Source organism: Chamaea fasciata, unplaced genomic scaffold (assembly GCF_029207755.1).
Source record: "Chamaea fasciata isolate MVZ Bird 193981 ecotype frontalis unplaced genomic scaffold, bChaFas1.0.hap1 SCAF_5, whole genome shotgun sequence".
Classification (NCBI taxonomy): Eukaryota; Metazoa; Chordata; class Aves; order Passeriformes; family Sylviidae; genus Chamaea; species Chamaea fasciata.
The window spans coordinates 63,373,331-63,394,326 of record NW_027094090.1 but is presented as its reverse complement, the minus strand read 5'-3'; the positions used below and the strand labels follow the sequence as shown (position 1 = coordinate 63,394,326).

The window sequence follows — 20,996 nt, the reverse complement described above, 5'->3', positions numbered from 1 at the left end:
AGTTTTGTAGCAAAGACTCCCTGTCTCAAAGTTCAAATCTAAGTAGTCTTCCTGAAAAGTTTTAGTTTTTAATTTGTTTTCCTCCTAGTAACTGACCATGAGAATAAACCCTCCAGTGCATATGTTATGTGGCTCTGTCACCTGTGAGGTGGTGGCAGTGCAAATGTTAAGTTATTCAGGAACTGGAAAGGAGCATAGTTTGTGTGTTTTTGAGTTGTTTGTTGCTTACTTACCTTGCTTGAAAAGTGTATTTAATATAAATTCTTAAACTCAGAGGCAGAGAGAGGTTCTAAAGAGGCTCAAATAAAGTTTTAACACCTTACTCTGTGAGTAAATAGCCAGGACAAAGATCATGGTGCTTCTGAGATCCTCCATATAAAATTGAGAAGACCAGGCTCAGTGTTCCTGGTACTTTTGAAGAGTCCCTTTTGGCTTGAAAGCAATCAACCCAAAATTTGGGATGGGACCAAGCTAATGATGGGAAACTGCTCTGAGTACTTTCCTTATGTTTAAAATTAGGTGGATTAGGATAAATCTGCCAAATCTCCTGTGTCCTGGCTTCTACAGCCTCCCTTCAGGCAAGCAATGAAATGTTTCCACACTGTACTAGACAGGACTGAAGGGGTATTCTATTACTGACCTAACTGCAGTGTGCCATAGAAAATAATGAACTTCATTTCAAGAGAATGTAGACTGGGCAAAAATGTCCAGTGTGTTCAGGAGGTGAGAAGCATCTGTGAGGTAGCTGCACACAAAGGGGTTCAAGAGTGTGTAGTGGGAGAACTGCTGGGATGTTACTGCTTCACAAAGCAATGAAGAGTTTGGGCCAGTTCATATGTGCTTACGGAAAGCCATTTAACACTGCAGGAGGGAAGGAACTTGAGAAGTCCTTTACCAGATTGCATCCCACACCACTTAAAACTCTCAGTACATTCAGAAGGTAAAAACGTGTTGAGAGACTGAAGACTGTTAGGTTAAAACAATGTAAATTGTGGTATGTGATAAGGAAAATAGAGAACAGAATGTTTAGCTGAAAACTGAAGGAGGAGTTGGTTACAGATTGACGTTTAAACAATAAAGGATGAGTTGGAAAAGTAAGATCCACTAAGTCTAATTTGCTGATATATCTCCCCTGAATCCAGAACTGTCGTGGTCAGGCACTTGCTAGGACACTTGAAGCATGAAGAAGTGGTTCCTTGTTTTCTCAAGCCCAGACTATATCCCTAAGAAGCTGCAGGAAAGATACAATAAGTGGGATTAAAAAAAGTGGTAGGACATAAACCACCAAATAACTTAGCTTGTTATAAACCTCCTATCTGAAATTTCACTCTGAACCAAATCTCTGTGCTTATATTGTCCGCATTCCTCCAAATCTCTCCTTTCCTATGTTTAGCTGATTTCCTAACATCAAACCCCTTAAATAATAATGTCTTGCAATTGACATGAGTCTTGCAAATAGATCATTCGGGCTGTATATTTATTCCTTTCTTCCCTCATGTCTGCTGCCTTTCTAATCTCTGAATACAAGGCAAGGAATCCTTTCCATACAGAGCCCTGAATACCTTCCATAAACATACCCAGTGAACTCCACGCCAATGCATGTCTTTCTCATAATCAATAACAAAAGATAATAAGTAACCACGAGGAAAAAAGTTGTAAGAGCAGAGATAATTAAGGAGTGCACTTATTCAGATACATGGAAGTCTTCCTCGCAGTAAGCTCCTGAAGTCCTATAAACAGCTTCTCAAGGGAAGTAACAAATACCTTGCTGATGAGTAGTCTGACCAGAGCTCTGGGGTTGTAAGGCGTTGGCAGGAAATGGGCTTGGATGATGTAATACAAATTCCTTTTATGTTTGAGTCTTCTGATTCAAGCAATTTCTCATCTCTGCTTTAGGGTTAAAGAGAGGCGATTTGAGTCAGCCTTGGGAGAGTACCAGGAGACCATTTTTGCTCCTGTGATGACCATATGAGTATTACTCCATGTCTGTCTTGGAGATTCCCCTCAGTTCCTTTGGCAAAAGGGACATCTTGTTTAGATTTTCCCTTCTGAATGATTATGCCAGAGTGTGGCATGTGTGTTAGAAATAGTCTGGATCTGTTACAGGACTAAAACCAAATAGTGCAGACAAAATGGTCCGTTGATAGCTGTGATATCCTATTGAGGGCATGAAAACAGCTATTCCGGGTCAGACAGAAGGTCTCTGCCTTCCAGGGTTCTGGCTTTGACAGTGTCTAATAGCAAGTACTTAAAACAGAGGGACCAGCGCCAAGATTCGGTGATGCTTCCCCTCTGCTGTGCTCTTGAAGCAATCCTGTGGCTTTAGGATTTCCTGGCTATAGATTTTTATTCTTTTTTCAAAGGCACCTGTGATAGATTTTTTTTTTCTTTATTGAATTTCTCTAAATGGTTTCGGAGCCTGTCTAAACCTTTGGCATCGACAGCATCCTGTGGCAACAAGTCCCTGCTTTGGGTGTTTTTATTTTTTTTAATGGGGGAAAAGTTCTTCCGTACATTACTAACTTGAAACTGAGGTGGTTTTAAAGCTGTTGGGTCTGGGGGACTTGGAGGGTCCTCAGTATATATATATATATATATATATATATTTCTTTTTTTTTTAGTCCCTTGAGTAATACTTGTACAGCTGTTATTTCTAGGTACGCAGAGGTGCCGCAGCGCGATGCTGATGGACAGCCCATGCTCTTGGGAGCCTCAGCTCTGGCCGTGCCGTGCCGTGCCGTGCCGTGCCGTGCCGTGCCGTGCCGTGCCGTGCCGTGCCGTGCCGTGCCGTGCCGTGCCGTGCCGTGCCGTGCCGTGCCGTGCCGTGCCGTGCCGTGCCCCGCGCTGCCGGGAGAGGGCAGCCGGCTCACGGCCAGCGCGCCCCGCCCCGCCCGCGTCCCTCGCCCTGCCCCGCACGGCGCAGCCCGCCGCCGGGACACGGGGGAGCGGCTTGGCCTCTGGCGCCCCGCAGACGATTGGGGGTGACTCCTCATGGGTGTTTCTGGAACGGCTCTTCTGGGCCAGGGGAGTTGTGTTTAGAGGGATGGGGAGAGGGCAGCCCCTTCATGCGAGCTGTGCTGGCGTTTGGTTCGTTGAAGAGTCACGGTGGAAAAGATTTCCACAGAAATCTTTGGTCTGTAAGCAGAGGCAACATCCAGGAGGAGTGTTGGAGGAGTGCTCATAATAGACTTGGTTTTAGAGTGGAGCCTAAGCAGGCACTCCGTAGGCTTTCCTGGCTCGAGCCAGGCTCCTGGCCTGAGCTGATTTCTTCCAGAGGGAAGGATGTGCTGCCCAGCACTGCTGCTGCTCAGAGCACTGTGAAAGATAGTCTCCTCCTTTGGACACGCAGAGCCTGTGCTGCAGTGGTGGGTTTTCTCCAGTGTGCATTCTGCACATCATGGAATCTCACTGCTTTCAAGTGAATGAAGAGTGTGCGTGTGAATAAATATTATTCTTGCATCTTAATTTTTTTAAAGGTGGCTAGAGATCCCAAGAAATTCAACTGGTCAATGTAGTTACAGAATGTGGAAAGATGCTGAAAAAGATCAGATGCTTATGGTCAGATCCTTTACTAAAGGAAATTAAGCCAACAGCAGACATACATTGCTAATTTTTAAGGGCTAATCATGTCAGATCAATTTAGTTTTTTCGTTTGACATGGCAGCAGGCCTGGCAGACAGAGAAAGCTACTGGCTTAGGACATAGTCCCAGATGACCTTTACATAAACTAGACAAATGAAAGGTAAAATTAAGAAGGGGCTGAATGCCTCATTGGAAAATCGTATGTGGAGCAATTATATCATGCTTTTTTTGTGTGTGTGTGTGTGTCTGATCTGGAGTCTTAATGTGGTCTGGCTTGGCTGCTCTGCTGTTCTCTACTGCTCATCAAAGTTGAGAGTAATAAAGCAGTGACTGAACATATATATGTGCAGGGGCTGGCAGCCTTTGGAAGGTAGGATTAGAAGTTGGAAAGATCACAGTAAATTGCAGAAATGCCCTGAAATCCAACGATGTGAAATTAAACAAAACCAAGCTGTATTAACAAAAGGAAGTGTATGTGCAATATAAAATGGAGACTAACTGGCTAAGCATTAATATCCAAGGAAAGATCTGGGGTAATAGGAGATAACAAACTGAGTATGTAGTGCTGGTTTTTGTGATCTTGAAAACCTGGTATGCATTTCCAGATGTGTCAAGTAACTGCAGAAGACAGTTATTCTTTGCAGCTTAGTACAGCAAGCGGAGCACTGTACATACTTTTAGGCACTTCAGGATGTAGACCATTGAAATCTGGAAAATGCTCAGGGAAGAACAAGAAAAGGTGGCTCAGAGAGCCTGATGTAGTAGGAAAATACCAAGCTTGTTCCTTCTTTTAAAAAAGACAGAGTAGAAAATATGGAGAATGGGGATTGATTATTTACTCTGTCTATTGAAGACAGCTTAATCGGTATCAAGGCTTAAATTGGATATCATGGAGTAAACCAACATTTTCTGATTTAATGTGGAGAAGAAGTGGAAGGGTAATTTAGAGGATCAGAGTTCCAGTTTCTAGGAGTCTGTAATAACAAGTTAGACAATTCCTGATGGATGTTTGCCTAAACATGCTCTGTGCAGTCTCTGAGCATGGAGGACCTCTTGTATCCCCTGCCCTGTATTTGTGTTATTTTGTGACAGTCAAAAGCCGGTTGTTACCACTGACATTATTCCACAGCCATATGACTACTCTTTCTCTGCTTTTTTGGGTTTTTTTTTTTTTTGGTGTGTGCCTAAATTTTAAGATAAGTTCTCCTGCTCCTATATGATCTTAAAAGTGCCCAAGATCCTTTCTTTGTGACAGCTGCCTCAGCTCTGTTTCTTCCTGAGCTTGCTTACTACTCAAATGGTGCGGGGTATTCAGCATCTCTGAGTCAGTCCTTTGCTCTGTCTCACAGTAATATTATCTACTACGCGTGAACCTTGGATTGCTCTGATGTTTTGATTTCCCTTTAAGCTCTCCGGTCAGATTTCCATTATGAATGTGTTTAGAAGAGAGATTATTAATGTTATTTTTCTTTAATTAACATAAACAAACCCATCCTTGCTACCCTACCTGCATGAAGAAAGGACTGAGAGGATTCAGGAGGAGCATTTCCTCAGGCTGGGCAGGGAGCGTGCTTCTGCCTGCCTGTGGTTGGGATCTGCTGCAGGAGGGCAGCCTGTGTGCCTTACGCCGAGTACAACAACTGCTTCTGTGCCGCCCCGCCCGCGCCGGCTGCTGCAGCGGGACCCCGAGTAAATGAATGGGATCGCTTTCTGTCCTGCTGACTTCTCCTGCATGGTGAGTGAGCAGCTTTGCATTGGCTGGGGAAGGATGCTGTGTGCAAGCAGCCTACCTCAGTGAGCTACGCAGATGCTCCTGAGAATAGCTGGTGGATGGAAGATTGTTTCATTCTTCTTAGTATTAAGGGAGAGGTATTTCCAGCAGTAGCATAATGTTGCTCAGAGCTGGCATTTGCCAGATGGTTTCAGCTCCCCTGAGGTTTTAGGATGTGGAAGGGAAGGGGCCAGGAACACACTTTTGATTCATTCCATTAGTAGATTAATCAGCACTGTCCTGGCTTAATAAGTGTCTTAGATTTCCCAGTGGAAATGGCACATGTAATTCTGCCCAGGTCACGCCCTGCACCCCTGTGTTGAAGCTTTCACAGCAGGATGCTGTGCTACTGCAGGGAGCATCTGCAAAGCAAGACTGGGGGTGGGTGGGGGGTGGCAGGTTTTTTGGTGGAGGGAGAGATGAGAAAAATCTTTTTAGTAGAAACTGTTAAATAATGCTTGTGGGAGTGAAATAGGTTGTGAGAATCTTCTTGAATTCTGCATTTTGGTGGGGATGTATTTAAAAAAATCTCGCAGTGATAATTTGATGTTAGGAGGCTTTTTTCCCCCCTTCCATTCTGTATTAATTGCCAGCTAGATTGCGTTTTCCAGGAAGTCTGTGATTAGAGGACAAGGGTGCTCTTCCTGATAAAGGTCAGAGGCTGCTGTCTCCAGAGGCTGTCGATAAAATGATGAGAACTGTCTAACGGATTTTAACTGAAAACCTCAGCAGATCTTGTGCTGCTATTTACCTGGGGGTGGGCAGTCCCCCATGACCTGTCCCTTCCCGCCTCTGTTTCCAAAGGCCAACCAGTTGCTGGGGAGTGGATTTAGTTGCTGCTGCTGCCCAGACAAGAGTTTGTAGCTTGTGGCGTTTTAGGAGAAATCTGTGTTTTTAACTCTTGGTGCCTGTGGATTTCAATGAGCTGCACTCCGATGTCACAGCAGCACCAAGCTGGCTTGCTGCCAGACCCAGTGAAGGTTTAGCAATAGGATTGCATCTGATGAGACCCATTGAAATTCCTTTGCAGCTGGATTTTCTTGAGGAGACACTTCAGGTACAACCAGCAAACACATCTTTGCGTTTTCTGGTCCATTGTTCCTGCTACACCTGGAAAGCATGGGCTACCCTTTCTTACAGGTCAGGAGGACAGCAGTGGCCAACGTTGGCAACAGTTTGATCCTCATTTTTATTCCTAGGGCACCTGTCACTCTGGCTCCTTGCCATGGTCTCTCTAAGCTGAAACAGTGCCACTCATTTCCAAATGGTTGGAGAATAACATCTTGTTTTCCAACCATTTATGGCAGCTAGCTCCGATCCTTTGCAGGGTCTGGAGGAAGACTGACAGGGGCCAAAGGAGTAAATGTCATGAGACTTGAGCTTTCTGTTGAAAGCTGAGATAGAGATATTTTACATCCCGTGGTATATATAGCTGGATTTAGGCTCCTTGGTATTTCCAGTAGAGTGGCATTTCAGAACTGGGAGCTGAGCTCTGACAGCAGCGTTGTCCCCAGTTGCTGTCAACTTGACCTCAGACAGAGAACTGCTGTTTTTCTTGAGCAGCTGCTGCTGTGGAGCAGAGTACGGGAAAAGTGATCGTCTCTGAAATAATTTGAAATTGACAGATAGAGCTAGCCATCTGAATTTCACTCAAGAATTAATCTAATCACTGTGTAATATGTTCTTACTGGTTTATCCTACCTAAAGGGCAAAGTTAACTGCATTAAGCACAATTTGGAGCATTTGATTTCCTTCTGACTTAGACTTTGGATACAGCTGACTATCTGTGTACGAATTTCGAGGTTTCTGGGCATCTCTAATCCAGTTTGTAGTGACATTAGCATTAGATAACCATAGCAAGGCCTTTATCTGAAAGGGAACCTGCATTCTTCAGGTCACACGAGGATGAAAAAAGACTGTTCTAGTTGCTGTTGCTGTCTGGAAATTTGGGAACAGGGAACAATTTAATATATTGTTGCTTTGTTATCCAAGTGAGTAACTTCTCTAGCAGTTACCATACTTATCAGATGGCGTGGCTACACTTCAGAGCTTCAGTTTGGATTCAGATAAAATGAGACTATATTGCATAGGGCCTAGGACACAATAAATGCATGTGTTCACTAGCCATAGTTACTTCAAACCATTCATCTCAGCCAAACTAAGTGTGAGTTGCTACAACTCATTCAGTTTGTCTGTCTTAGGAAGAGTAAGGAGGTTGCAATAATAGCTAACAGAAGAGTCTAATTTTGCCAGGATTTGATCAGAACATGCAATGGAATGGAATTCACAGTACTGTTTGTTAGAGTATGTGTTTTTTGGTTTGTGTTTTTGGTTGTTTTTTTTTTTTTTTTTTTTTCATGGCTGCCTGTCAGAGAAAGAAGGGAAGGTGGATGAGCCTTAGTGTGAACTCAGCTGAAGGTGTTTGAAGGTATGTGACCCCACAGACTGCAGGGATGCTGAACATCAGATCCATAGCTGGTCTACTCCTATGAGAGCCAAAATCCTCCTGATTCAAGTACAATCATTGACGCAAATGCCAGTTTGTTGGGACATCCCATGTTGCAAACTGTGGGTGTTTTCAGTACTCACTGCATGTGAGATGTGTTAAGAGTTATGTAGGTCTGTATACCTCTTGGAAGTCCCATATTAAGTATATACTCCAAAAAGACTTTGAAGAATGGATTCTCTTTTGTTTATAAAGTGGGAGACCAGTAGTGTAGTTAGTCTTTACAGATACACACGTTTCTAAATTGTCTTATGTCCATAATTCCCTGAGGGACCAGTTAGATGGAGGGAACTGTTTGCTGCAGCCATGACAGTAATCCAGCTAGGTGGTGGTGACAGAGGTGTGGTTAAAGAGTGCTTTGCTCAGAATGAGATCAGAAACAGAATTGCATTTCTGACAACTGACCTTTGCTGATCATTGTGAATTGAAGTTGGGGATATTATATTCTATAACTAAAATTTTCCAGTAGTGTTTCTGTCATCTCAAAATCTTCTTCTGTTTTTTATCTATTTATACCTCTTATGCTTTATTAATGCCTTTTGCATTTGAACAGTCTGCTGTTCCTTTATGTGGCTTGACAACTGCCAATACTCTTGTTGAAATATTTTGCTTTTAGTTCTGCTAATGGTAGTTTTGCCTGGGTTTTCTTACTCCCATTATGTAATGGAAGTATCTGGAGTCCCTGATACTTGTGCTTGGTCTCTTTCTATGCACTCATACTTATCACAGGTTGATGCAGTGTTCCATCAAAGTCTTTTGGCAGTTCGCTTTTGTTGTTTTTCAGGAGATGTCATTCAGTGCTTATTGGTGTTACCTCTGCATTAGCTGCAGTCATTCCTTTCTTCTTTGCTGATTATATCCTTTTGCCATTTTCCACACTGAACCCCTATTTCAGGCATTCAGCTATTTTGTCTTCATTAGGTACATAAGGCTGCTAGGTAAACTCATGGATTATTCTTCTTCTCAGAGGGTCAAATGAAAGAGTGTTATTTGAATAAAAGAAGAAATGAGGCATGTGTGACAATAAGGATAAAAAAAAGAGGCAGAATGCAGTATTTGCCAGCTGATTTCTTCCCTTTCTTAGGTGTATTTACAATTTGGGGCTTTATTAGTTTTTGAGTCTCTTTAAGTTTAAGAAAATGCATTTTATATCCTTAAAAAGGGACATTAAAACCCAGTTTTCAACCCAAGCAATAAAGGGTAGAATTTTCTTCCTCTCTCTAGTGACTTTACTATCCCAGGATTTGTAAACTGCTTTCTAAGCCATAGTAAATTAGATCCCAGCAGTATAGAGCCTCTGTAGATAAATATAGTAGCCATTATATGTTGATTTAGTCGTATTGCCTAGGAAAATACTACTGTTATTGAAAAGGAATTTGCTCAGGGCAAGAAGGTATCCATTACTTCCTGAATAACTCACTAACATTGTTAACCTTCCTTTGCACAAACAAGCCAGGAGGAGTCTCTTTCTGCAGGATGGTATTACTCTCCATCTGTACTCCTCTTTATCATCAGCCGACCTAAACCCAAGTTTCAGCATATTGATAAATGCCTCTGTGGTCCAGGCGAGAGAGCTGTGCCCTGTCGTCCCTTTTCCCTACTGCTGCAATACTTGCAATACTTTTATCTTCATACCCTTTCTTAATTTTCCTGGGATTTTGGGATATTGCTGTGCTCATGAATCGCTGATGCAGTACAGCCACTTGACATGGTAAACAGAGACCCAAAAAAAAAAAAAAAAGGTGTAGTGATGCTGCAGCTCAGTTGATGAGGTTTTGGAAGCAGTTTCCTTCTTGCTACGTGAAGTCTCACACCTTGCCATCAGTTCATCCTTTGGTATAGCTTCCTTTGTGGACTAGGAAGAAATGACTTGTTGATGTAGAAGCTGAGTTGATTTTTTTTTTTTTTTAATTTATGACTTCCTCTTCATAATCCACAGCCAACAAAATACCCTATTTAGCACTGTTAAGTCTAGGGCACAGAAGAATCTTTCCACCCTTTTTCAGTTCAACTGGATATTGTACTCCTGATTTGACACTAAACTAGACTTTTGTTGCAATTTCATGCTGTGTAATAGCTTTCTGTTACTTTATAGAAAAACTGAAGGGAGATCAAACTTCTTTCACTTTATGAAGGTATTAAGACAGTTATTAGCTAACCAAACTTTAAAGAAGATATATTTAAATACCAGGGTTGGAGCTTGCTCTGTTTCCCACTTACAAGTATCTAAATATATTTGCTATGTGCCAGTTCAGTGTGGACTTCAGACTAGATCCATGTGTGATAGAATATAAAAGATACAGCCTGAAAATCAAGCCTAGGGTGGCAACACAGCAGCAGAGAAGCTTTTTCTTATTTAGATGTTCAGCTTGCTAGATTCTCCTCAGAAGGTATTGGAGGAGTGTAGACTTCACTCTTGGTCCACCATAGTAAGGCTAACAGGCATAATTCATGGAAATTCCCACTTGACTGCCCAAACTCATGTTTGCTGTATCCTGGGAGTGGCTGCATAGTCATTCTGTTTCTGCAGATGAATGCCCAAACTGGAGCTGTGAGAATTCCTTATATCTAAGTGCTTGCATGCTCTTCAGTGTTTAACTTTGAATTCTCTGGCTTCACAATTTAGTTTTGTTCATGTGGGTGTTCTTGGTTTTAATTTAAAAGTGTATTTTTGGGAACATGTTTTCACTGAAGTACCTTTCCTAGTTACTGAGCTTTTTTCTCTTGAAGAATTGACAGTGCCTTCCAGAATAGTGCTCTTGAGCACAGTTGTGAGGAGAGGAAAATCCCAAACAAACTCGAAAAAGCTTTTTTTGGTATCCATTTCTTTTTTTTTTTTTTTCCCTTATGTACTTGAATGATATGCCTATGAATTGAGATCTCCTGAAGTTTATTTAAGGAATTAAGTTTAATTACTGTGATAAGTCAGTAGCAGGACAGTCCTTAAAAATTGTTTGGTTTGTTTGCATGTCAGGGTGTTTTATTGTTTCAGGCTTTCTGCTTTTTGTGGAAGATAAAGTAGCCCTTCATAGGTTACTTTTAAATAAGTAGTCTCTTTTCTGAAGCCTCTCACTGTACCATACATGCAGAAGAGAAAACAGGGAATCCAATTTTCCAGTAATGAAATGAGTTGCTCTATAACAAAATGCTGAATTTTTTCTTGTAATATGCCAGTGTTTGGCTTATTTGCTTGGCAAAACATCTGAGTGGAGTTGTGGTGTGTTCCTGGATAATTTATTGTCTGCACTTTTGTATTCTTGCTTCCTTTCATAAACAGGATAATGCAGAGTGAGGCTTCCTGGAATCCTTTTGGATGTTGAGAGGAAATCTACCTTGTGGCTCTGAAATTCTGATAATCAGAGATAATCCAGGATCCTGAGCAGAGGCAGTCTCACAAATGAGCAGTGCTCTGCCGCCAGGGTAGTCTCCAGTGTCACCCAAAGGAGCAAAACAACCTCAAAGAAGATCCTCTTATCTCCATAGGAGCTGCATGCGTGCCCAGGGCTGCCTTCTGTGCCTCTCCCCAGATAGCTTCCAGCCCCGTCTCTAATCTTCTTTCAAAAAACCAAAACAAACCCCAAATAAAAATCAACCAATCAAACCAAATAAAACCCCCCAAGACACAAGGCATGCCCAAACCCACGACTAGCAGAGGTCTGATTCCCCTGTTCTCTTCCTGGGACCTTCTGCTGGAGTCAGATAAGCCATGGAAAGCACTCACTGAATTGGAGAAACGTCCCTCTGGGTGCCGTAGAGCATGTTGCTTTTCCAACTCCAGTCATGGTTGATGGTTCTTGAAATATTTGCCATAGTAGGACAGTGATTGAGTCTTCATGCTCAGTTTGAATCCAGCATCTGCATAAAATGTGGACACTCAGAGTGGCTTTTGGCTGTGAGGAGCTGCTTTCCTGCAGTTTGAAATTAAATTTCCCTCTTTAACCTGCTGCAATCATACCTTCAGTGGTAGCGCTGCTTTCCTGATGTAGTCTTCTGGTATGATGGAGGCTGGCCAAACTCAGCGAGCAGCACCAAGACTTTAATAACAATGGGCTGCAAGAAGCACCTGCATTTGCAGATGCCATTGAGTCACAGTTGTACTTTTGGCCTTACGGCAAGTTTAATGTTAGTGCTGCAGTTAGGGCTTATTAGAGCTCCGAGTGCAGGTGATGCAGTTCAAAGCAGACTGCAGATTTTCCTGAGTGTCCACATTTTAAAATATGTTGACAGCTGTAGTACAATTAAAACCCACTTGTTACCTGGTTGCATCCCTTTTGTTTGCAAGCTCGAGCTAGATAAGAGAGCCACAGAGCTGTTTGTTGGGTAGCTGTTGGAACATCTTCGTTAGTTATTGCTGGAATGGAAGGCATTTTGTTATCACAGACTACAACAGCTGACTTTTCTCCAAATATAGAACAGAAATACATATTGAATGCTTTGGCTCGTTCTTCAGTGTTGGGAATGTTTCTACCTTTTCCCCATCGTAGCAGATCAATGCAGTTGCTGGGGTTTCTATTCTTGGGAAGCTTTAAAAGCACATTATCATTTTCCAGCTCTGACTATGGATTTTACCTCCTGTCACTAGAATTCCCTTATAAATTTTATTTTTTCCCATTCTAATTTCCTTTTTATTTTCTTCTCTCAGCTTTTCTTTTTTTTTTTTTTTTTTTTTTTTTTTTCCCACTTGCTAGAATATATACAAGTGTTCAAGTGCAGAGATGTGACAGGGAAGCCCAATAAGCAATCTGTCTGTCTAGGAAAAATATGCCACTGTACCTCTGGTCCCACTCAAGTGCTGAGTATGTACGTAGGTGCACTGGTTTGGTCTCTGTTCTCCTTACACATATCTGGATGCAATTGTCACAATCATTTTAACTAAGCTACCACTAATTTATATTTTTACAATTGATTGCTCTTTTCTGTCAAGATGGAATCTAATATGGACTTACTCATTTTCAATGTAACACTTCTTGAACTAAGAAATTGTTTTCTCTAATTTAGCAATCTGGAGGGTGTTCTTTGACACCAGCCCCCCCTATGCCTCCCCGCGAGTGTTGTCGCATTAGAAATTCCAAATGATCAGATGGGATTTTCCCTCTGTTATGAAGAGGTGCTCATCTAGCCACTCATCCTGTGTGCTATCTAATATAATTTCAGTAGTGTGTAGCAGACACACCAGCTCGTACCCTGTCTTGAGCTTTATCTGCTAGAATGTTAATCCACTAGCATTTGAAATCATATGCCTCTGAGACACAATCAGCTGGAAACGGATAACGTCTGTTTGAAACTGTGCCGTGCCCATTCCCTGTTTGCCCATTCAGATCTTTCCTAAATAGGCTAGAACTTTCTGTAAATTATTTTTTAAGCTTTTGTCTTATACCAGCAGTATATTTGGGTTGAGTTTATGCATGTAACTGAGTAGTCGCAATAATTCTTATATATAATTAAGTCTTTTGATACTGGTACAGAAACAGGTAGATTTTTTTTTTTTTCATTTTTCCCAGTGTGTCTAATTTTTACAAATACCTTTATACAAGATTAAATAGGTGGTTACTTGCTCCCTTTTTCTCTCTTTCCCCTTTTGTTACTTGCTAAGACCTTCCTTACTTCTCTAACAAGCATTTAAGTCTTTGTAGACTGCTTTCTTCCCCTTTCACTTTGATTTACACAAGAGCCTCCAATCAGAGAAGAGGGACCAATGTTTCACTAGGCTACAGCTCTCTGAACATTTTTCTCATAGCTTGGTATACATTAATTTTAAAATCTTTTCCTTTCTACTTTTAATCCTTTCTGAGGCATGAAAGATCCTTAAGAGATAATGGTATTTCCACATACAGCAGCCTTTACAAGTTCGCTGACACATATCCTGTAAGCCACTGTTGTTAGGATTGTGGCAAAGCATTTGCTACCTGTGTCAGAAGCCTGTCTTAGTCAGGTCTGTCTTTGTTTTTCTGGAATAAGATGCATTGACATGCTGTTGTCCTCTTGCTCCTGAGAGAATATTTTCATGTTTTTTGGAAGAAATTTTTCAGAAAGAAATGTCTGGTATGGATACTTTTTACATACCGGCTAATGTAGTTGAAAAATCAGAAAAAAAAAAAAGCATAATGAAGACCTAATAACTCATCTAGTTGTTCCTCCTCCTGCCCCCCCCCCCCCCCAAATTGTATCAGCCAAACCAAATCTTTTTCTTGTAATCTGAGGCTAAAATGGCACTGCTACCAGTGCTGCAGTTGTGGATAGTCGTGGCCATGCACTTCATGTTCTTCATGGTGGTTTGAACCTCGAGGCAGCAGCAGCTCTCTTGAAGCAGGGTGGTGGTGCCTCTTGAGTCCTCCCACAGCCTCATTTCTTGACCCGTCAGATACTCCTCTCACTGCTTGAGAATACTGGGTGTTGAGAAACCTGCTCTTGCAGTTCATCAAACAGGGCTCCTGCTCCAGGACAAAGGTATTACATCACCAGAAGTCTGATGGTCTCAGTAATCTTCCTGTGTGCCTTCCATGGAGAGGTGGTGGCCTTGTAGCAACATTGGCAAATAAATTTTGAGGTAGTATTTAGATCATTCAAGGAGGGTTCATGGGTCTTGTTTTGATTTGGAGGTTGAATGTGACCTGCACAATGTAGAATTGCTGGGATGATTTGTAACAAGCCTCAGTTGTTGAAATTAACGAACAGGCTTATTCTGAAAGTTTCTGTTTCCTTTCTCTGAAGGTGGCCTGATGGGTGAGAGCTTGGGGAAGAAGGGGAAGAATTGTTTTTCATTTTTTTTTTTTCCCTATGCTTTTAATTAGGGAAGTTTTTAATAACTCTCCAGCTTAGTTTTAAGACTCGTCTTTTTCAAGTCTTTTATAGAAATACATATTAAGTAGGATTTATTTGCGTTTGTTCACCTGGTCCACATCTTCTCACTTTCTCTCCTGCACCCAAGGAACCTCAACTTTCATTAAAATAACCATAGGATTATTTTTGAATTGTGATTCTGGATCAGAAGAAAACCTTGAAAATGCCATCAAGGTTATCTGGTGCAGAAATGTCTGCTTCAATCTGCAGACTGGCTGAACTAGTTGCTGCTGCTGGTGTGACCCTGCTTCAGAGATGTTAACAGAAGTGTCTAATCATGATGCAAATGTCAGCATTGCTGCTGTTTCGCTCCTCTCAGAGCCTCTGAGAACAGGTTTGTGGATCACACGCTTCACTCTTTGGAGACTCTGGTGCATAGGCTTGGTGCAGTAAGTGATTTTTAAGAACATTGCTTTTCATCATCTCAACCTGACTCATTGTGCAAAAAGGTGAGAGCAGATGGGCGACCTGAGAAATGCCATAATGGAACAACCCTGTGCAATCCCAGCTTTCTAGAGGAGCTCTTGTTCCTTTCCCTGAGCAGCAGGGCTTGGGTTTTCTGGGCTGGAAAGTCGAGTGTCCTCTTGCTTTGTCTTTAACTAGCAGATCCTTATGCTGTATCCTAGTAATGGGAATAAGCCTTTTTTCCAGGTTTCTATGTGGGACTGCAGTGGTGGTCGTTGTATTTATTTCCTTAGAACCCGTTGGCATCCCATGTGCTCAGGCCGGTTCCTGAGACAAGCCTGCCTTGGGGTGTGTCTGTGGTTTGCTGAGGGCGAGGGGAGCCTGGGGAGTGCGGAGCACATCTGGGGTGTCTGGGCTGGCTGTGAGAGGAGTCCCATCCTTTTGTCACCCCATGCAGACAGGGCCTGACTCGTGTGGAGCCTGACGTGTGCTTTGCTCCAAGCCTCCTGGATTGCATTTAAGTAATTTATAAGTAGAGGAAGCAGAGGTGATATGTAGAATAGCACTATTTCTATACTTTAGCTGAGATAAAAATATTTCTTCAAAACTCATTTCCAAGGAGACCAGTGCCTCAATGAAAACACTTCTTAATTTCTTCCCCCCCCCCCTCCGTTTGAGACAAGGCCATATTTAACTTAGCATTTGGAGCCCGGCAAGGGAAGTCAATTCTTCATTTTGAGGCGGGAAGGGAAGGGGGCGAGAAACCCGTTTTCCTAGTTTGGAAGAGCAGTTTAACTGATTAATGAGATGTGAGGTGACACTCATCCTGTGGCATCGAGCACGGGGGATGGGACGAGGATTTGCTCGTGCGGGGAGGGCTTGCTGGTGCTTGTCGAGGGAACCGGGGCGAGTGTCTTTTGCTCAGCACTCCTTTCCTGGGGCTGCTGCCCCACCGGCAGAACTTTGCAGTCCTGAAATTGGAGCAGGCTGGGAATGCAAGGCTGTGAGAGCACTTGTCCCAGTCAGACTTGGGGGGAAGCTGCCTCCAGGCAAGTGGGAACCCGATACACTCTGAGGAACCGGAGCCAGCTGCCGCTTTCCCTTTAGCAATATGCAAGTCTGTAAAATACTCATGTGGAGCCACCTGCGAAAGCAGATTAACCCCTTTATCTGTGTCGCTTCTTTTCCTCGGCTCTGCCGGCAGTGGTTGTTCTTCCTGAGGGAGCTCCAGGGCTGGCACACACGGATTTTCTCCTTAGCTTCAGGATCCCTGTAGTTATGCTCCTTGATGCCTGTCAGTGGTTAATGATTAAATACAGCTACTGAATTGTGACCGAATTTGGGGTGTTGACTAAGAGTGTAGATGAAGATGTGCAGAACCTGCCTATGGCACCCTGCCTGGCTCCTGCATCTACGGATGATTCCTGGAGGAACGCTTAGTTTGTGGGGGAAAATGGGTCCTCACTCCCCAGTGACCTTGGAGGGCCAGATTTTGCTCCGCTTCATTTACAGCTACAGTTTCCTTTTCTAAAGTAAGCGCTCTCCGGCTCTGGGAGCCGGGCTGCATTTATTACTAACCCCACCCATCCCTGCCTCTTGCAAGAATCTTGTGAGGCCGAGATTGTGTTTTTAGAAGCAGAATGACAGAGAGAAATTCCCTGGAGGCGAATGCAGAGTGTGTGCTGTGCACGCCAGTACAGACACACGGGGCTGGGAACTCCCAGGGAGAGATTAAGTGAGAGAGAAGAGCGCAGAGCAGCCAGAGCTTGAAGGAGGGGGGTGGAGGAGGCGAGAGGCTTTCTAAGCCTCAAACTGAGCCGTTTGGATTTTTTTTTTTCCTTTAAGAAAATAAAACAAAAACCACCGTCGACCAACCTCGGTCTCGACAGTCTTACTGAAGTGCCTGTTGTGTTGCCGGATCATCTCACTGCTGGGTTTGAAGGACCCAGGCTAACATGATGTACCTCTGGGTGAGTAGGAAGCGTGTGTGAGGGCTTGCACACTTTGCACATATAAGGAATGGAAAGCTGAAGGACTCTGCACTAATGTGAGCGGCCTTCACTGTTGGGCTTAGCTCTCTGCAGCCTCTACTCACTGTGGGCTAGTTTTCCCTTCTAAAAAATAATATTTTGAGCAAGTACTATTAACTGGGTATCAAGCAGGCTTTTCCTGTGGTTATAAATGCCTCTGGAAAGAACACTTTTGGGCAGGTGCCTTGGAGACAAAATTTTTGGTATAATGCTGCTCACTGTCTGCCAACTGAGAGACCTGTGTGTATATATATAGATAGATAGATAGATTTTATGCATAAAGCTGTTCCCATGTGCTTCTGCTTTATGGGATTTTTGGTGTTACTGAGAGACATCCCAGGTAGTGAAGGAGTGCTGCTGAAAGGGATCTGTAAGTCTCTGAAGGCTAGAAGAGGAGCAGGAAGGGGTTAGATAGTTTTGCAGTTTTGGACTTCGAGGATGGGGGGAGAAGCTCTTTCAAGAAAAACTGGATGTAAGGTTGTTTTTCCAGAAGTGACACAGTTACTCAAGTTTCTGGTGGAGTATGGAAAATAATATCAGGAAAAAACATGTGTAAAGTGTTATATAGATCCAGCAAGCAAAGTAATAGCTTATACAAAGGCATATATATTTTCAGCCTTTGACCAAGGACTGGAATTTCCACTGGAGCAGTCAGCTTTTAGACTGCTCAGCCATCAATGTGTAATTTTGTCTGCTCCTGGGCACCCTTGAGATCAGCAGTTTGCCCTTGGGTTTCCTTACCCAGATATGTGAGGTAAAGAATAGTTGGGACCCATGTTTTTTGTTTGATTTGTTTTTTTTTAACCCCTTCTTTGTTTTTGGTTTGATTTATTTAAAAAAAACAAACCCACTCAGAATGAGAGGGCTCTTTCTGCCTCTGGCTGCTTTGAATCCAGCTCCCCATCACTCCCAGGAACAAACGCTGGTTTATTTTAGCAACAAAGCAAGGCTTGGAACCCAGGCAGAAGGATTTGACTTCCCTCCTTTGCACATACACACACTATCTTTGTTGCAGGGTAACCTGATTCTGCACAGGAGTATGCACACTTGTCTGGTTTTGTCCAGCAGGCCCTGCTGGCAGGCACGTCCACCTTCTCTGCTCAGCCCCTTGTCACAGCCTGGTGTGTGGGACCCCCACTTGGGGTGCTGGTTTTTAGGGAGAAAGACTGGGCAGGACCCATGGCTCAGCTAAGATTTGTGCTTGGTTTGGTGGGTGGGGTGAGAGGAGAAGTAGTTCAGCCAATGCTGCTGCTGATATTAGATAAGGAATAAAGTATGGAGATGTTCCTTACTCTGCAGAAATGGGGAGGATGAGTGTGGGAGCAGAGGAGAGCTGCCCTGCTGTCTCACCTCTTGTGCTGAGAGGTGTGTGAGCACTCTAGTATAAAATAGAGGTGTTAGCCTGCCTAAAGACCAGCTTTGGCCCAAAACATGAGGCACTGACCTGGATTCTTTAAAGAGGGTTGAGTTTTGGGATGCTTGCCAATGGATGAACCTCATGGGCTGCTGCTTCAGCTTACACCCTGAATTTCAGGCAGCACTATTGCTATGTTTCCTTCACAGTTTAACTTCAGAGAAGTGGGGGAAATAAATAATAAATGCTTGAGTAGCTGAAGGGAGTTTAAAGGCATCATCTGGGCACTCTGCCATGATAATTAAAAAAATTAGCGAATTTTTGATATCTAGATATGATCTTTCCCTTTGCAGTACAGTTTACACTATTACTTCTGGGGAATCTTCTCCTCCTTGAACCTTTCAGGGACCTTTTCCTCCATGGCAATTTATGTTTCTGCTTTAAGCTCTTTTTATCCTGACAGGCTGCATAACCTTTAGCAGTGAGAACAAGGAGCCTCAACTGACAGATCTGGTTTGGTGTGGGGTTTGGTGTGCCTTGGCTGTGCCAGTTTCTTGCTTCCCTGCTCACAGGTTCCCCTGTGCCTCTCATTCTCGTTGCCTATGCTATCTTTCTCTCTGTTCTGTGCCTCTTGTCCTTGGAATGTCAGGACTTCAGTAGATGCATGGAGATTTGTACTGAGTCATTCCTTAATTCAATGCATGAAGCTACATTAATGCAATGTTAAATTTGAGGTTTTAAATATGCAAGTCCTGAAATCCAGAATTAAGATTCCCACAGCAACCATTATGTTTCTCCCCCAGCTCCCCACCCCCCAGGGATGCCTGTTACAGAATTATCTTCTTTGAAGAGATTGTGCTATATTGAGTGCTGTCAGGTTTGACAAATAGTAAAATAAAAAGGAGAATGCACCTTCCTCTGCAGCTGTGGTGTGATGTGGATACTGAGCCCAGACATGCAGGCTACCTGGAACATCACAGTCCCTGATTATAATGCAGTCTCTGGAATGAAGTGGTAGTGTGGCCTTGGTTCAGTCTGACATTCCTGCTTGCTGAACTGTGTTCCCTCGGGTGCAACTTGTTGCATGATAGTCTTAAATATCTGAGAGCCTTGTAGACTGCAGAAGATTGTAGGCTGTGGAGAGCAGGAAACTTAAAATATCTGTTGGGATGACCTAATGCTTGGCATTGTGAGCGAAGTGAAGGCAGCAGGCTATCTATGCCATTAAATATCAAGAGAGACTATTTATCTTAACACTTTCGTTGTGTAGGATGCAGTTGTATAAAGTCTTTCTGTGGCAGAGATGGTATGATAATCTCTCTGATGTTGCAAACTGTTTGAGTGTATTGTCAGTGTTGCAACTCAGGGTGGGTATTTGCCTTATGTATAGGAGGTGCATATAGGAGTTCTTTTTTTGCAGGCAAGTGTTTTGTTTGTGAGGGACCATCTAACTCTAGTTTTGTCTCTTCTCACGCGCATTCCCATATGTGTGCAGCTGTCTGGGCTCTTGAATTGCTCAAGAGAGCTCCTAGTCATCAGTTCTCTAAATGGGACATGGGTAATTTGGGCTATGAAGGCAAGAGGGTCTTTGTGCTGAGGGTGATCAGGAATGACAACATGGGGGCAGGTGTTGTTCTGGTGACAGCCAGAGAGAAGAGTGCTTTGAAGGTGGGAAAAGCATTCAGCCCTTTACTGGATAAGAAAGACTGAGTTTTTTCATTTATGAGCAGATGAATCTTTGTGTACTGTGAGTCATGAGATATAATCTAGAGTCATTTCATTTCAAGTATTTTCTAAAGTGCATGATGTGTTCTGAGAGTTGCATGTGTTCTGAGAGTTGCATGTATGCATGTTGCCTTGTTGGAGATCTGTTGTTACAAGAAAGGTTGAAAGGAAAGTGCAGCAGCCCTATGAAGCAATTTATCAATCATCGTTCTGTGCTCAAAGACAGTTGAAACTATCAAAGGCAGGAGGGACCAAGGTAAGGGAGGTCCATGCTGTTGCTAGGCTTCCGGTAGGAAAGTGCTGGATTCATCACTCTGTTTACAGTGGGTATGGATAATTTCCTCATTTCTCGCAGCCATGTACAGAGTACATACTGTGTGTTTGTCAGAGGGTTGGCTGCCTATTGCAATGAAAAATATTTTCTTTCTCTAGAGCCCTATGAAAGTGAATATCTTACCTAGACCCACTAATTACCATACAGCAAGAATAGTGCTAGTAAGCTTGCCAAGCTCATTTTGAATTTTTTGTTGGTTTTCTTCCTGACCTGTCTTTTACTTGGCTTTTTGTCACTTAAAAGTCTCTCTTTGCATTCACTGGAATAATTTTTCCCTCTAGGCTCCGAGCTCATCAGCTTTACCACCAAGGGATTGGAAACCCAGCTCTGCTGCCAAACTTGAGTCTTAGCAACGAGCTCTTCCTCATGCCAGGTCCTTCTATTATTTGTTTGGTCTTTTTTCATGAGAGGTAGCTACTGCCAGTGAAAAGTATGGACATTACAGCATG

General features: G+C 43.0%; 1 protein-coding gene across 11 annotated transcripts in view; it reads left to right on the top strand.

Moving 5' to 3' along the window:
• The window catches only part of RBFOX2 (RNA binding fox-1 homolog 2), a 171,299-nt gene that overhangs the window by 40,283 nt on the left and 110,020 nt on the right, over window positions 1-20,996 (top strand). Inside the window, exon 1 of one of the 11 annotated variants that reach the window (XM_066184026.1) lies at window positions 16,959-17,074. The exons of the other annotated variants lie outside the window; for them this stretch is intronic. Coding sequence (XP_066040123.1) covers window positions 17,060-17,074 — 15 coding nt within the window. The 5' untranslated portion in view covers window positions 16,959-17,059. Of the gene's footprint in view, window positions 1-16,958; window positions 17,075-20,996 lie in introns of those variants that run through there. 11 annotated transcript variants of the gene reach the window in all.